We start from the raw sequence: 16,038 nt of genomic DNA, 5'->3' as shown, positions 1-16,038 counted from the left end.
AGAGGATCATTTCCAGTATTGGGGGACTTTTGATCAACCTTTTGGAAATTGGGCTATGGCATTCTGCAGGGTTCTATTCTGTCCACCATACCTTTTAGTAACTATATGACGATTCTGGGAAAGGTCATCAGCGGATTGGGGGCAAGGTGTCAGCGGTATGCTGATGATACCAGCTCTATTTTGCCTTATCATCTGAATCAGGCGAAGCAATGCAGGTGCTGGATTAGTGCCTGCAGGCAGTAATGGGTTGGAGGAGTGCTAATAAATTTAGACTGAATCCCAGCAATGCAGATGTCCTGTGGATGGGAGGTTCTCAGGTCCAAGAATTGGGTAAAAGGCCTGTTCTGAATGGGGCTGCACTCCCCCGAAAGAGAAGGTCCATGGTCTGGGGAAATCCCTTGATCCATCTTTGTCACTGGAGGCCCAGGTAGCCTCAGTGGCATGGAATGTCTTTGCCCAGCTTTGACTAATGTGGCAGCTACAGCTGTTCCTGGACAGAGACTCATGCTCTGGTAGCCTCTGGATTATTGTAATACATTTTACATGGGACTGCCCTTGAAGACAGAAGTTACAGTTGGTATAAAATCTAGCGGCCAAGATGCTGACAGGAACAGAAACAGGTATCATATTACAACGATCCTGAAAGAGCTGCATTGTTTGTCTATCTGTTTCTGAAGACCCACGCCCGCAAAAACCATGTAAAAAGTTTCTGTCTTGTAATATTTATTTTTATTTATTTTATTTATTTACAATATTTATATACCAATCCATATCTAGAACAGATTTTTGAGCAGTAATCTCTACACAGGTATTTTTTTAGCTACTAATAAAGCATTTTAATGTTTTGACAGACAAATTCTTATGTTCTGTTACTTATTCTAAATAAATGCTTCTTTTTACTAGTACTTAGCATTTCTCTAACACTAGCTGAATGTACAATGTAGTTCACATAAATTATCTCCATAATCTTTGCAGCAACCCTTTAAGGTAAATCCTCATTATTATCACCATGTTGCAGATACCAGACTGAGACTGAGAGAAAGTAGCTTAGTTAAAGCCACTTGTAGGTTCTTGGTACACTAACATTTGAGCCAAGGACTTCCTGATTCACAGTTCACTTTGTCAGCCATACTACATTTGGACCTGGTCCGCATGCTGCAGTGTGGCTCATCATGGGTTATTTAAACCACGATGAGCTGTGATGCCTACAGGCGCACCTCTGCAATTCCAACCCCTGCTTGGCGGGTTGACATGTCATGTGAGCCCGGCAAGCATGGGTTATGCAAGGGTGTCGTGCGAACTTGCCCTTCCTATTTGATACCTATTGCTTGTACAATTCTAACTAAAACTTCCCTTTAGGCAACACAGACAGAGGTCAGGAGAGCAGGCTTCAAAAAAATCGTTTGCAGTATTTGCCATGGCGCTGGCCTCTGACAAGCATGATGAGTGGCTACACAGGGACAAACAGACTCCTCCACTGCCACCATCCTGCTGGACTTTCCTCCATATAGCATCACCCAAGTGGCCACTCTCCTGCTGGTAGAGTGTATGTGTGTTGGGCAATACTGGATGGAGGTACCCAGGCTGTCACCCAACTGGCCACTCTTTCACCAGCCTTTTCCCTTAGAGAGCTGTCGTGTGCCAAGCTCTCCAAGCAGGGCCACCCAACCTCTTGTGTTTTCCCCTGCCCTCCCATCAGGAAAGGCTATGGGGTGGGGGCTCGCCACTACAATTTTTGGCTTGGTAAGAAGGGCCAGACAAAACCTGTAAACCCCTCAGGTAGGAGACTAAGGATTCAGTAAACACTACAGAGATGTCTGATTTGTAATAACTGATCTTAATTGCTCATTCCAGAGGCGTATGAAAGAATCAGCAGGTGATATTAACTACCCATTTACAATGATATATAATGAGTTTAGACAGAACAACAGCAAAAGCTGGAATTTCTTACTCCCATTCTAATCTGATTTAGCAGTGACTACTGGAAGAAGTAGGGTGAGAGTTTTCCCAAAGGAACACCAGATCCATCAAGTCTACTAAGGCTATAAATTAATACCCAAGTTATATCCCAATACATAAAAAGCAATACACAAGAAATCCCACATAGTTTGAAATAAATACATAAGATATTTCAGACAACAGGATTTTTCTCTATATATTAAAATATGAAAACAGTTGGATTACCCGTGTGAGCTGAAAGCGGCGAATGGGGCCGAGGCATAGCTGGAGACTGTCCATTGCATATCAAACTTTTTCGATTACTGGTCCGGCAACTGTAGGAAGGGAAGAATGCTTAAATTTAGCAAATATATACAATATAAAACTGCATCTTTAGTGCAGAACACAAATATTTTGCATTCCAATCCTCTATTAAACTCAGGATTACTGGTTTATGATAGGCATTTTTGAATAGGGGCAGAGGACTCTAGAATTATACAGCATAATAAATGGAAAAAATGAGTTATATCCCATATATTAGCAGGAGAAAATGCATTAAGCTTAATTATTACCACATTTTAACACAGTTATTATCCAGCAAAGAAACCCACCTGCCACTGCAACATTACACTACTAGGACTGACATTTCATCTGATACAGAGCAATTGCCTTATTTATAATACGTAAATATGTCAGAAAAAAGATAACCATTTAGAACTACCATTCAATATATATTTGTGTTTACATGGATTTCCTAACTGCGAACAGAGCAATAATTTATCTATCTTATGATACACTAATTAAAAATCTAATTATTGAGGCAAATTTCACATCTGTGCTTTTTGTTAATAGACCAGGCATATCCTACAAAGATAAATGTGTTCCTTCACTCATACATTTTTCATCTCAAGTACTGCAAATCACTATTTTTCTCCATTACCGATAATTATGACATGAATAGTAAACTCATATTTTTACCAAAAGGGAAGAGCTCTGCAGATTTTCTTTAAGTATTCATAGCCCTATAATTATAATCAAATACACCTATGAATAGGTTCTCCCATCTTGAAATGTAAGTTACTTTACCAAAGCTAATAGAATTCTGTCTAGTGTGGATCAAAAATGTAAATCAGGAATGTAAAAAAATAGTTTTAACATTTTTATGATGAACATAGGAAGTGCGCTCCCCCCACACACACACACACAGACGGCACCAAAAAATGAGAGTAGCTTGTATTTCTGTATACAATGAGGAAATAAATCAACTCCCTTCAGTTTAAAAAACAAAGGATGGATAATATTTTTCATGTTTATTCATTCTCTTTGAAAAATTATTTTTAGGCCGCCTTTAAGGGTAGAACTCTGTCAAGGTGGCATCAAAGATAAAAACAATACTAAACTATGAAAAATAAATCTAACAGAAATTTAATAAATAAAAATTCAGTAAAATGCTATAAAAACAGCCCACAGACTATGGAAAGCACAATAAAAACAAGTGAGTCTTCAGAGCCTTCAGACCTACAAAGAAGGGTCCTGATGAACCCTTGACGGAAGCCAATTCCAGAGGTATGGGGACACCACGGAAAAGGCCCTCTCCCTTGTACATACCAGTGTAACCCCAGGCAGCAGGTAGGTGAGAAGCATCTACTGATGACCTCAGTGTACTGGAAGGCTGGTTACAGGAGAAAGCAGTCCTTCAAGTAACTTGAGCCCAAACCATTCAAACCTTTAAAGGTTAAAACCAGCACTTTATATTGGGACTGAAAATATACTAGCAGCCAGTACAGCTGGCACAGTATTGGTGTCACATGAGCAGACCAGCCAGCCCCCATCAATATTTGGGTGGCTGTATTCTGCATCAACTGAAGTTTCCAAACCATCTTCAAAGGCGGCCAACATAGAGCTTATTACAGTAGTCCAGCCTGGATGTCACCAAAACATGACCAATCAAGGCAAGATAGAGTTGCAGTTTGCCTACCCAGTTCACAAATTGGCATGATCATACCCAATTTGAGCTTGAAGGAGCATAGCTGTGGGGAGACACCTCCATCTGAATTAAATAAATCCCAGAAATATAACATTTTTTAATTTTTAAAAACCACATATTATTTGGGAACAGGCCAGATGAAACCAGAAGGGTTGATCTATCTAAGTAGGTTTTTACTTGCTTCTGAAACAATTGGAATACGGGGCTGGGTGGGTGGGGGGGAGTTTACAGTTGTGGTATCACAACTTACAATGTCCTACATACATTTCTAGCTCCTTAAAACAATAAGAAGCAATTGTGGTCACTTGTTAAGAACTTGCAGTCCACTCAAGGCTACTAGGCACACAACCATCTTCACACTTGACATGCTTGCTATGGAAAATATTCTCAATTCCTTTTACCACCCCTGGACCCTATTTTAAATGTTGGGACTACCTTGAAATCTGGACACCTATTTTATAGTTCTATTGAATCAGGACCAGTATTACTCCAACTGCTTAGGTTCTTAAGTCAGCTGATTTTTTGAGGCATACAGAATAAAAAGGTTTAGTGGAGGCCACCAGTTGTCCAAGTGAGCTATACTATAAACACAAGGCCAATGCCTCTCGGTCAGCAACAGGCTCCTCCTCTGATAGTAAGACAACATACTCAGCAACTTGCATTATTAGCATCAATGTGTACAAAGTCTGCCTCAGATTTTAAAGAGACAAATTGGAGTAGCTACTATTCTGCCTTCAGTATCCAGTTCAGTAGCCATGAGCCTCTTGGGGTTTTGAATGCTGGTTTCTCCTGGGCGGAACAACTCATTGCTACACAGTTAAGGGGAAATATTATGTTTGTCCTCCCAGGTCCTAGCCAGGTTTCAACCCCCTTGACAGCCAGTGGTCCCTATAAACTGGTTTGGCTTGAAATGCTTCCAGTCCTAGATCTTTGTCTAGACAACTGTCATGCTCTAGCCTTCTTCATGTGGCTTCTTAGTCTTGTTCTATATCAGCTTGTCTTTCTCCTTTGGCCTCCTTCTCAATCTGCCAGCTTCTCTATGTGTCTGTCTGGCCTTTTGTCTCCCTGTATCTTCACACAAACCCCTTTGGTTGAATGTGTAAGCTCAGAGGCAAAGCCTGCAACTGGCACTGTTTCTAGATTGACCCTCAAATGGATCTGCCCCAGTACTCCACCCTAATTCCTATCTCAATCCTGGTAAAACAGGTCTTTGGCTACCTAACAACTAGCACATATAATTAAGAGTTTGAATTTCTTGATGCATTCGTTTTTAGTGCCAAGTGCAAACAACTCTAATTATAACCTTGTTTACAGTTGTAAACTCTTGTGGCAATACTCCCTTTCTTCCACAGGACTTTGCTATAAATACAGTAACAGTTATTAGAGAGAGGGATTAGAATACTGAACACATTTGCAAGAACTAAGGAATAGCCATATTTCTCCAATATATTCAGTGGCAGAAGATAATATGCTTTACTTCATTTTTCTTATGGTTTTGTTTTACAAATGCCAACATATTCAAAATATCTTACCAGTTTACCCCATCTATAGTTATCTTTAAATGTAAAGTATCTGTTAAGGTAAGGGGGGGGGGAGGTAATTCACTGTTGTTCTTACATGTAAAAGGCATGCTCTGTTATTCAGTTAATTGCCTATTAACTTTTTAATGAACTTAGTGCTGATGAGAAAGGTCATATTTAAATCTGAAAGCTATTAATACTAACAGAACACAAGCAGTTCTTATGCCTGACCCATTTTATTCTGCTTTAAATATAGCCCTTCACAACTACTGGGCTCTAGTCATTTTTTGACAAGTTCATTTTTATAGGAAAGGTCCCAAAGATGTTCATCTAGGTTTGTGTTTTTTCCCAGCATATCAAATAAAAGACCATTACAATTCAGACCATCAGTAAACGGACATAAACCTTTTGGCAGTACCTTTGTATTATATGAATATTCACAGGGAGCAAACTGAACACATAAGGGACACATAAATGAACATTAACATACAACTGTGTTTCAATGTGGTGCTCCTAAGTGCAGCTTTCATGATAAAGCAATCAGCAGCACAGATAATGACACTATTACATATGATACCATTAACGTCCCTTCTTCAGAGAGAGCCTTTTTACTCTGAATACAGGGGTAAATTACCGGCAATAAAGGTTAATTGCTAAAAAGAGCAGGGTGAGAGGGATGTGCTGACAGCAATTACTTCTTATACTGCTTTTCACATGAAATCTGGCATCTGTTTTAATCATTTATAATGATTTCATTTTAACATCCTTAATTATTAATATTTACACTTGTAATGAAGATGGATACAGGCTGTAAAGTATTATGGCAGCACCTTTAATAGCATGTGCTGACTACAGCACTCCACTGCAACGCAGCCCTTAATTTTGTTGTCATCCTAGCAGCCTGGTTGAGTAGAAGATGAAGCTTAAAAAGAGTATGTATTTGAAAAGCTGCTGCAAATAAAGTGCTACACTGGGCTCAGGTAAATATAGAGAATAATATTCTCTACACAGAGTTTACATTCTGAATGCCATATAGAAACACAATATATAGTTATTAATTAATTAATTAATTAATTAATTGCCCATCTGGCTGGTCACCCAGCCACTGGGCGATTTACAAAGTATATAATAGAACAGTTTAAAACAAAATGCTACAGTAAAAACACCGTATTTCTAAAAATACCTTAACCCACCCCAAATGCCTGCCCGAACAACCACGTTTTTAATGCACGGCGGAAGCTCATTAAAGAGGGGGCATGACGGAGTTCCCTCGGGAGGGAGTTCCACAGAGTGGGGGCCACCACAGAGAAGGCCCTCTCCCTCGTCCCCACCAGTCTAGCTGTCCTGGATGATGGGACAGAGAGAAGGCCATTCGAGGCTGATCTTGTTAAGCGGCCTATCTGGTGTTGCTGGAGGCGCTCCTTAAGATAGGCTGGGCCGGAACCATATAGGGTTTTAAAGGTCAAAACCAACACCTTGAATTTGGCCTGGAAAACAACTGGTAACCAGTGCAACTCCTTCAGCACTAGAGTGATGTGATCTCGCTGCCGCCGGCCTTTAATCTGGCGAGCCACCGCGTTCTGTACCAGCTACAGCTTCCGAACCATCTTCAAGGGTAATCCCACGTAGAGTGCATTACAGTAGTCTAAACGAGAGGAGACCAGGGCATGTACTACCGATGGGAGCAGATGGTCGGGAAGGTAGGGGTGCAGCCGCCATATCAGATGGAGTTGGTACAGCTCTGTCTGGCTCACAGCTGACACCTGAGCCTCCATGGACAGCTGGGAGTCCAAAATGACCCCCAGGCTGTGGACATGGTCTTTCAAGGGTAGCCATACCCATTCAGCACCAGGTCAACATCCCCCAACCTCCTCTTGTCTCCCACCAAAAGTACCTCGGTCTTGTCAGGGTTCAGCTTCAGCTTATTCCTCCCCATCCAGCCACTCACCGTCTCCAGACATTTAGACAGGGATTCTATGGCCAACCTTGGTGAAGATTTGAATGAGAGGTAGAGCTGCATGTCATCCACATATTGATGACACTGCACCCCAAACCTCCTGATGATAGCCCCCAGCCGCTTCACATAGATGTTAAATAGCATCAGGGAGAGGATGGAACCCTGTGGCACCCCAGAAGTGAGCGGCCACAGCTCCGAAACCTCCTCTCCCAGTACTACCCTCTGGTACCTGCTGGACAGGAAGGACCGGAACCACCACAATATGGTGTCTCCAATGCCCAATCCCTCCAGGCAGTCCAGGAGGATACTGTGGTCAACAGTATCAAAAGCCGCTGAGAGGTCAAGGAGAACAAGGAAGGAGCATTCACCCCTATCCAGAGTCCTGTCTTATTCAGAGCCCATCATGCCTGATAAAGGCATAATGGGGATGGCTGGTTAGAGAATGACGGTGACAGTTTTGTTAACATTAAAAAAGTATAGTTAAACATCACCTCAGGAGAAGCAGACTATGTCCTGCAAGACAAGGGATGTATCCACTTCGTTTTCACTGGGCAAGTTTAATTTAAGTTATATTTAACATGTTATGAAATGTGCTGGCCTGTGACTTCAGATTTATTTGCTGTTTTTGCAGGCACAGATGCCAGAGCGCCAACTATGAATGCTGCGCAACAGCACACTGGATAGCAAACGCTATCAGTCATCTGTTCAGTGTAGGTTTTGTGAGTGGCTAAGAACACAGCAACTCTTTGAACAAGGCATATATAAAAGCACTGACAAAGAAGTTATGCCAACATGTTTGAACTTTTAAAAACAAATACTTTATTTTAATAACCCTTTACTTTAGCAACCCTGTTAACACCAGACAAGAAGGCCCTTCATCTACAGAACAATATTCAAAGCAATTGCAGTTAATGACACTAACTCCTAATTAGATAAAGTTGTTTATCTAACAAACAGGAAGCCACATATTTTTCATTATGCCACAGCAAGCCTCTGGATCATGCACTTTACCCTCCCTCATTTCTCCATGTGTAAGAAAAGGAGACTGAAAACTTGTTTTACTTTTGAACAAATGCTGGCTCTCACGACATGGCTGTCTCATCATGAATTATTTAACCCATGATGAGCCGTAGTCTGTGCAGCTGCCATTTTGAATATGTGCCATATTGTGCAAACCTGGGCATTGTTATTTGAGAGTTAAGCAACATTCCCAGAGGGATGAGAGCTGTTTAACCCCTGATGGCTGGGCTCACATCACGCAGCATGACCTCTGATTGGGGATTACATATTGAAAATGGCAGCCGCGCACATCTGGTGCACACCATGGCTCATCATGGGTTAAATAACCCATGATGACCCAGCCATGTCATGAGAGCTAGGTTGGAGTTTCCTGCTGAGAAGGAAAAAAGTGACTGTTGCTTTAAAAATCACAGAGGAACTGTTGATATCTTCCAAGTATTCAGGCTGGAATTTCTTCCCTAATTAGTCCTGTCCACCAGAAGTAAGCAGGAAATATCTACCAGCTCTCAGCTTACACTTCAGGCTTCCTAGTTTGTTTCAACGCCTAATGGGCCATCTTTCCAAGTGCTCCTTCCCTACCTATTGAGCATATCAAACTGCCACCCCCGACTTCTGACTGAAGGATTCTCCTTCCCCTGCCAATGGTGCCCCACCCCATGCTACTACAGGGATCAAACTACAGAGCTTTCCCCCATGAAATACGTCATCTCAGGACATCTTGGGTGATCTTTCCTACATGCAAGTAAGTTTTGGAATTTAAAGAACACTTTAAATAGGCCATTTAGGAAATAAACCATTTCATTTCTTTTGAATGTTGCCATTCTGATTTCTCTCTCACTACCTATCCCTGTTCTTAACAAAGCTCATTAATTGGAAACTAGGTTTTACTGTATACTTGTGACCATCCATCGATTATTCCTTTGTGTGCCAGATCACTTGTTCGTTCTACATGCTTTGACTAAAGGGAGACAAAGCATAAACACACTGAATTCATGCAAAAATGACCAGGGAGTCAGTTGGTAGTTACCCCTCCCTGGTAAAAATCTACAGATTTTGGAGTTTCCTTGTTCCAAATTTAGGGCTGAATAGAGCAACCTTCCGCATGCTGGTGCCTTCCATATGTGTTGGACTGCAACTCCCAGCCAGTATGGCCAATGGCTATGGTGGCTTGGAATTATAAGAGTTGCAGTCCAACACATCTGGAAGGCACCAGGTTGAGGAAGGCTGGAATACAGGGTGGGTAGCAGAAATAAGGGAGATCATTCCAGACTGGCCTGCCCCAGAGAGCAGTTGGACTCTTCTTCACTCCTACACCTGAACTAATGCTTAGTTGAATCAAATCAGGATATCAAACCTCATTTTGATATTTTGGTTTTACAAATGCAAAAAAAAGTATTCAAAGGTTGGACAGAGCGGGGTGACAAAGACATGCCTTGCCTCCATGCCACTGGGTGTAAGGCTGGCCCTGCAACTTTCTGAAAACAATTATGTAAATCATACTACCTGTTGCATGTGGGTAATTTTTCTCCTGTTAGGTCATAAGCAGTTTAAAAAACACCTTTCCAAAAACCCTGTATGATTTTGCCAGACCATCACATATATTTTCAAAAAATCAGGATCTTTAGCAGCATTACAATATTTTCCAGAAGTAGCATTGTATATTTTAAAAAAAAATCTTGGGGGCTTATAATACTATTGCAAAAAAAGTTTGTATATTTTTTTCTTAATTGCCACATGTGTTGCAATCCAGGGCTTGCACTTGGGAAAGCCTGCAGGGATGAAGTTGGAGGATGGGGAGGTGGACCTCACCCCACATTAGTCCTCCCACCCACCTCCAGATTTTGCTCCTGCAGGGTTTCTCCCCTCTCTCATGCAAGCTAATGGAGCAAAGCCACTGTATATAGTGAGCAGAACAGAAAGCTTGCATGGGAGAAGCCAGTGCTTCTTCTCCAGCCCAGCTTTCAATTCAAGCTGGAAAAGAATTCAAACACTTTTAAAGCTTGCCTCTCTTTGGGGGCACCTTTAACAAACCTCTGAAGTTCTTTTCCCAGTCTGGCTTGGGTGAACCATGGTGGCATCATCAACGGAAAGAGAGCAATGATAAATTTCTGTATAACAATGGTGATGCTCAAAATAAAGAAGAGGGTCAAGAGAATAAAATTTGTAAGAGTAGACATTGGGAAGAAGAAAAAACCTAAATGATAGTAACCTGGCTATGCTGGAACACCATTAAGAAGAAAGGAATTAGTCAACGTGACCCACAAGGTTCATTATTTGGTGAAATTGGCACCTGTTGTCTATACCATCCAAACTCATTATTCAACAGTGAGAGTGTCATCATTCAATGATAACAGAGATTCAAAACGTAATTAATGATCACCAATGGGATGCTGCTGTAAAAAAAAGGCAAACAACATCAATTCCATTTGTAAAGTTATTGCATAATAATACTGCATTGTTATTATGGGAAATAACAGTAAGTCTCAACTTGGCGCTCATTAGAACTGTGCTAGAGCGTTCTCCTCTACAACAATCATATTGGTTTATCTTTTACAGAAAAGCAATTATTAGATTTTATAACTAAATACAAGAATACACCTAGAATTTGGATATTCACATTTTAAAGACAATAAACTAGCAGGGATTCAGAAATCAGCAACCGAAGTGATAAAGGGATTCTATTATATAAGAAGAAAGGATAAAGGGAAAAGGCTAAAGAAGGGGACAAATATGTAGATGTCAGGAGGAAGGAAGGAAGGAAGGAAGGAAGGAAGGAAGGAAGGAAGGAAGGAAGGAAGACTGACTTTACTAGAGACCCAGAGAGAAGAACACTTGGCAATTCAAATAGCAGGAAAGCAAGTTTATGTTGGATATCGATATGATTCCTACCTAAAAAATAGTTGAACATCTCCAGGGAAGTTATGGAATTTTCTTCCCTAATGGTTATTATGCAGAAATGTAATGAATACCTTTCTAGTATAGATTAGGTCTAGGAATTGTCTCTACAGCAGTGGGGTTCAAAATGTGATTCAAATGGACCCACCAAACTGCTATGAATCTACATCTGTTTAAAATGTATATAGTAGGCAGAAAAGAAACCCAGAAATCATGGCAAAGGCCAAAATCATCCTGTTTTTAATTTTCCAATATCGGCAGGTATGCACTATTGTGGTCAGGAAGTGATACAAATAAGATATTAATCTAACACTTCAGCATGGCTTTAAAAAGTGCATGTACACTACCTTAGTAAAATGCTTTCGGTTCTACACAAATGCAACTTAGTAAATAAAGTACTCCATGAATAACGTTGCCATGACTGGGAGAAGTCTCCATATGTGTACAAAGGATTCTGAGGCCACCTGTCTTCCTATTGCAGCTGCTTGTTTGGGTTACTCTTTGGAAAGTGTAAGGCATTTGCTTATAATAGCCAAGATCCAAAGAGTACTTGCCCAAATACTTCTGCATGCTCAACAGGTCTCCAATCTTCCACTACCTAGGCATCTTATATCGTACTGCATTAGAGGCAACTTAGGAGAGCTTTACAGCATTTCTTATGCTTTTAGGGTGCAATCCTATGGCGATGCCCATAAGCCTCCAAACTTGGAGGCTTACAGGCATCCTATGCAGAGTGGGAAGAGCAGCAGAGGCAATCATCGCCTCCACACTCCTCCCGCTCTTTTGGCTAGACAGGGTTTTCACCCATCCAGTTGGGGTGTATCAGAGGGAAGGAGTCTGGGGAGGCCTCAGGGTATGTTGTATCCTGGCTTCTCCCAGTCCCCTCCCACAGGCACACCCTCTTTACACACACACACACACCAGGCCTGCTGAGAGGAGGAGGGGGAGGGGAGTGTAGATTCCTGGATGTGCAGTTGGAGCTCTGTCTCCAGCCTCAGAGCCAGGAATCCAAATTATCCTATGTGCCCCCCTCAACTCTGTCTACGGGGCACAGAATTGCTCCCTCCATCATTTAAGCAGTCATACCTATACAATATATTGCAAATTATAGCTCTATGTTTGTACATTACAGCTAAATTCAGCCAAAGGAACAGTTCAATACCATTAAAATAATGTCAAAATACATAATGCAGCTTAGTTGACTTGTTCTATCTTTAGAATTCTTGATTGAGAAGTTGCAGTGTGAGAAACAAGGTCAAAGCAAGGAGAGTAAGATTTTACAGAATTGTGTTGTTTAACTCTGTAGTAAATACTTGTCCATAAAATGGCTGCCTACAAGATAGGAATCAGCAGTGTGTGTGTGTGTGTGTGTGTGAAGTAAGAGCAATTGTTTCTAAACCCTGCCTTAGTAAACATGTTTTTAGTTTATTATCCATGTAATGCAAATATTCACCAGCAAAGTCTCAAGCACACAAATGTTAAAAGTTAACTCCAATGGGGCATGAGCGCTTAGTACTTTATTCTTGTTAAGTAAGGAACTCACAAAGCATGGACATTTTCATTTCCATTGTTACTTTCAGTTTTAGCAAACCTAATTTCACAGTACACAAATATCTTGCCAAGCCTTTAAAGGCAAAAAATGAGCAAAACATTGTAATGGCTTACATTTATGCCAGGGCTCAACCCCATAGTTTTGTTTCCAATATAAGAGCAGGGTCCAATAATTGGTGAAGAAATATATATCTCAATATTTACATAGCACATTTCACTTGCTGAGGTACTACAGTCTGTTCCAACACAGGATTAAGGAGCAAGGCAAATACTGTGCTTCTGTTTCCGTCCAGATTCACAGCCCCCAAGCATTTCCTGACCACCACTTGTTCTGCTAGGAGCCATTCTTTCCTTTCTTCTTGCCCTCGCTGCATTACCCCAGGGCCTTCAATGAACTACTACTCCCCTCCACAGTCTGTGTGTCTTGCCTTGAACCTGACTTCCACTTTACAAAGTCAGACTACAAAGACCATTTTTTCTCATTCTCTTGTGCATGTTTATTCAGACCTATGTTCCACCAAGTTCAACAGGCCTTGCACCCAACTAGGTGTACACAGGAGAGCAGCTTTAAATACAACACAATAATTTCAATTAAAATATTGGAAATGGAAAGAGTTGAACAAAAACATTTCAGAGCGAAACTCCAGAAATGTAATGGAGGAAGACAGTGAAAACAAAGAAAGAATAAGGTTTGACAAGCACAAAAACCTCAGGATCAGAAGGCAACTATTGAGGTGAAGATGAACAGGAAAGGGAAGAACTGGACTCAGAAGTATCTGGTGACTTATGGTTGGATTTCTTTGAGGGAGCTGCAGTTTTCCTGATTTATTCACTATCAGCTGTGAATAGCTCCATAATTGTAGCCACATGTACTAACATCCACTTCATTTCTCAGCACCTTCTAATAACTGGCATTCCTACCCACTCCCTCCAGCACCCATTTCTGCCCCATGCCTTGACCTGCATAGTATTCTAGCACCCACTTCTGCTAGTAGCATCCATTGCACTTGCACTATTTTCCCAGATCTGACACCAGTGTCCGCTTCTAAATTCATGCCCTAGCCTCTCATTGTCTCTGTCTCCTCCTCCATTTTCAGGGCACTGAGCCTGCATGTTCTTGCCTGAGGAAGACAATGGCATTTTTCTTTAATTTAAAAAAAAAAACTCAAGCAAATGGCACTGACTGTGAGATCCTGGTGATTAATTCAGCCCACAGAAGTTGACTGGGCAGATAGAGAGGTCATGGGAGGGAGGGGGGATCTTTTTCTTAGAACTTTTCAGAATTCAGACCTGCTCTGTGTTATATTTTTGCTCATGCCTGCACATGTCCAGTTGAAGTGTGTGTTGCATAGTAGCTAGTTAAGGGTATAGGGACAGCTTACAATTTCATTCCTGCAAGTCTATACAAACAAGTTAATTATTTTTATATGTTTATATTGTTCTCCAGTTGACCATGTTCTTTCATGGTTTTTATCTCTCTGTGTGTAAAAAATGAAAAATAATTTCTTGCATTTAAGTACTCTAAGCTGGTAAGAATCTGGAGTTCTAGAAATTCCATGCACTTCGCTATTTGTAACACTACTGATCTTAAGAGGGAAAGATGGAAAGAAGCAAGAAGCTCTAAGGCAGTTCCAGTACTCTACCCTCCTCAAACACATCTTTTCCTTTAGGGAGAAATGAACACATCTCTAGAAGTTGCTGGTGCCAGTGTAAGAAGAGAGCCAGTGTGGTGTAGTGGTGAGAGTGTTGGACTGGGAGCTGGGAGATCCGGGTTCTAGTCCCCACTCGGCCATGGCAGCTCACTGGGTGACTTTGGACCAGTCACAGACTCTCAGCCCAACCTACCTCACAGGGTTGTTGTTGTGAGGATAAAATGGAGAGGGGGAGGATAATTTAAGCTGCATTGGGTTCCTTGCAAGAGGAAAAAAGGCAGGATATAATTGAAATAAATAAAAATAAATAAATTAAAAATAAGAAACTCCGGAGCTGGTCAGCTTAGTCGACTAAAAGTAGGAATGTGAAATAGCCTGGCTAAAAGGGCGGGGGGGGGGGGACGACAACACTGAAACGTACAGGTAGAGCAGACTCCTATATTCTAGCAATAAGAGACACTGCTAGCCACACTGTTCACACACAAATCATGAAAGAAAACTAATCCTACTTGACTTCATCCTACATTATTTATTTCCTTTTACTTTATTTCTGAACTTCCTCTTAGGACCTGCCCTCACAAGGTGGCTTACAATAAAAATTACTACAGTAAAAGTTTGGTGAGATAAAATAGTCTCAGACTCTTCTTAAAGGCCACAAGAGAGAAGACTAAGCAGAGCTCTCTGCTTCAAGAACTGTGAAATACATAAACTTCAACGCCTGCTTCAATTCCTCAGTCTGGGCAGCATCACTGAAGGAAATCTGATGGCTGCTTCTTTGCTCTTACTGTATGGCTCCCAAGTCTTTCCTGTCTGTTTATCTCCCATACGTGCTCATCTGTTCTCTGCTCGCCTACTCAGCTATATTTTGTCATGCACCACAGTATTATGGGATGCATCCTTTAACTTTTCAAAGGCTGACTGAACTTTCTCACACTGGAAGGTAGTATTTTAGAACAGGACTAGAAGTGCCACATGTTCACCAAACGTAGTTTAACAATCCTCTTTCAAAAAATCTGGATTCCCTCTCTCTATGATCCAACTCTACCCTACCATAGACTACCTAAGAAAATATCAGAAACTATTAAAACTGAAATATTGTCAGACACATTTTGAACAATTACTAGTTAGAACAGGGATCCCCAATGTGGCGCCCAGAGGTGCCATGGCACCTGTGGGCCCCTCCAATAGTGCCCACACAGCTCTTTACTCCCTGCCCCCTTCAAAAAAAAAGTTTTTAATAAATAATTGAATAGTTAGGGCGCCAGGTTCTCCTTCCTGTTCCTGAACATGCTGCTGGTCAGCCACTCAGCAGGCAGGAAGAGAAAACAAGGCAAAAGGATGGAGGGAGGACAACGAGTAAGGCTAGAGGCTAGAAGGAGAAACAGCAAGGTAACGAGATCGGGGGGGGGGATACCGAGGCTGGAGGCTGGTAGTGGAGAGAAACAGCAAAGCCAGGGGCTAGGAAGGGAGAGAAAGAAGAAGGCAAGGGTGGGGGGGAGAGAAATAGTGAGGCTAGGA

General features: G+C 41.5%; 1 protein-coding gene across 1 annotated transcript in view; it reads right to left on the bottom strand.

The window, feature by feature from the left end:
* Positions 1-16,038, bottom strand: part of MAST4 (microtubule associated serine/threonine kinase family member 4) — a 373,102-nt gene that overhangs the window by 105,844 nt on the left and 251,220 nt on the right. Inside the window, exon 5 of the mRNA XM_084833380.1 lies at positions 2,185-2,273. Coding sequence (XP_084689506.1) covers positions 2,185-2,273 — 89 coding nt within the window. The remainder of the gene's footprint in view (positions 1-2,184; positions 2,274-16,038) is intronic.

The sequence above is a fragment of the Heloderma suspectum genome, chromosome 2 (assembly GCF_057233095.1).
Source record: "Heloderma suspectum isolate Gila_16-S chromosome 2, 16-S_ref, whole genome shotgun sequence".
NCBI lineage: Eukaryota > Metazoa > Chordata > Lepidosauria > Squamata > Helodermatidae > Heloderma > Heloderma suspectum.
Note: the sequence above shows the minus strand (reverse complement) of the source record. Positions and strands in the feature narration are given on the sequence as shown.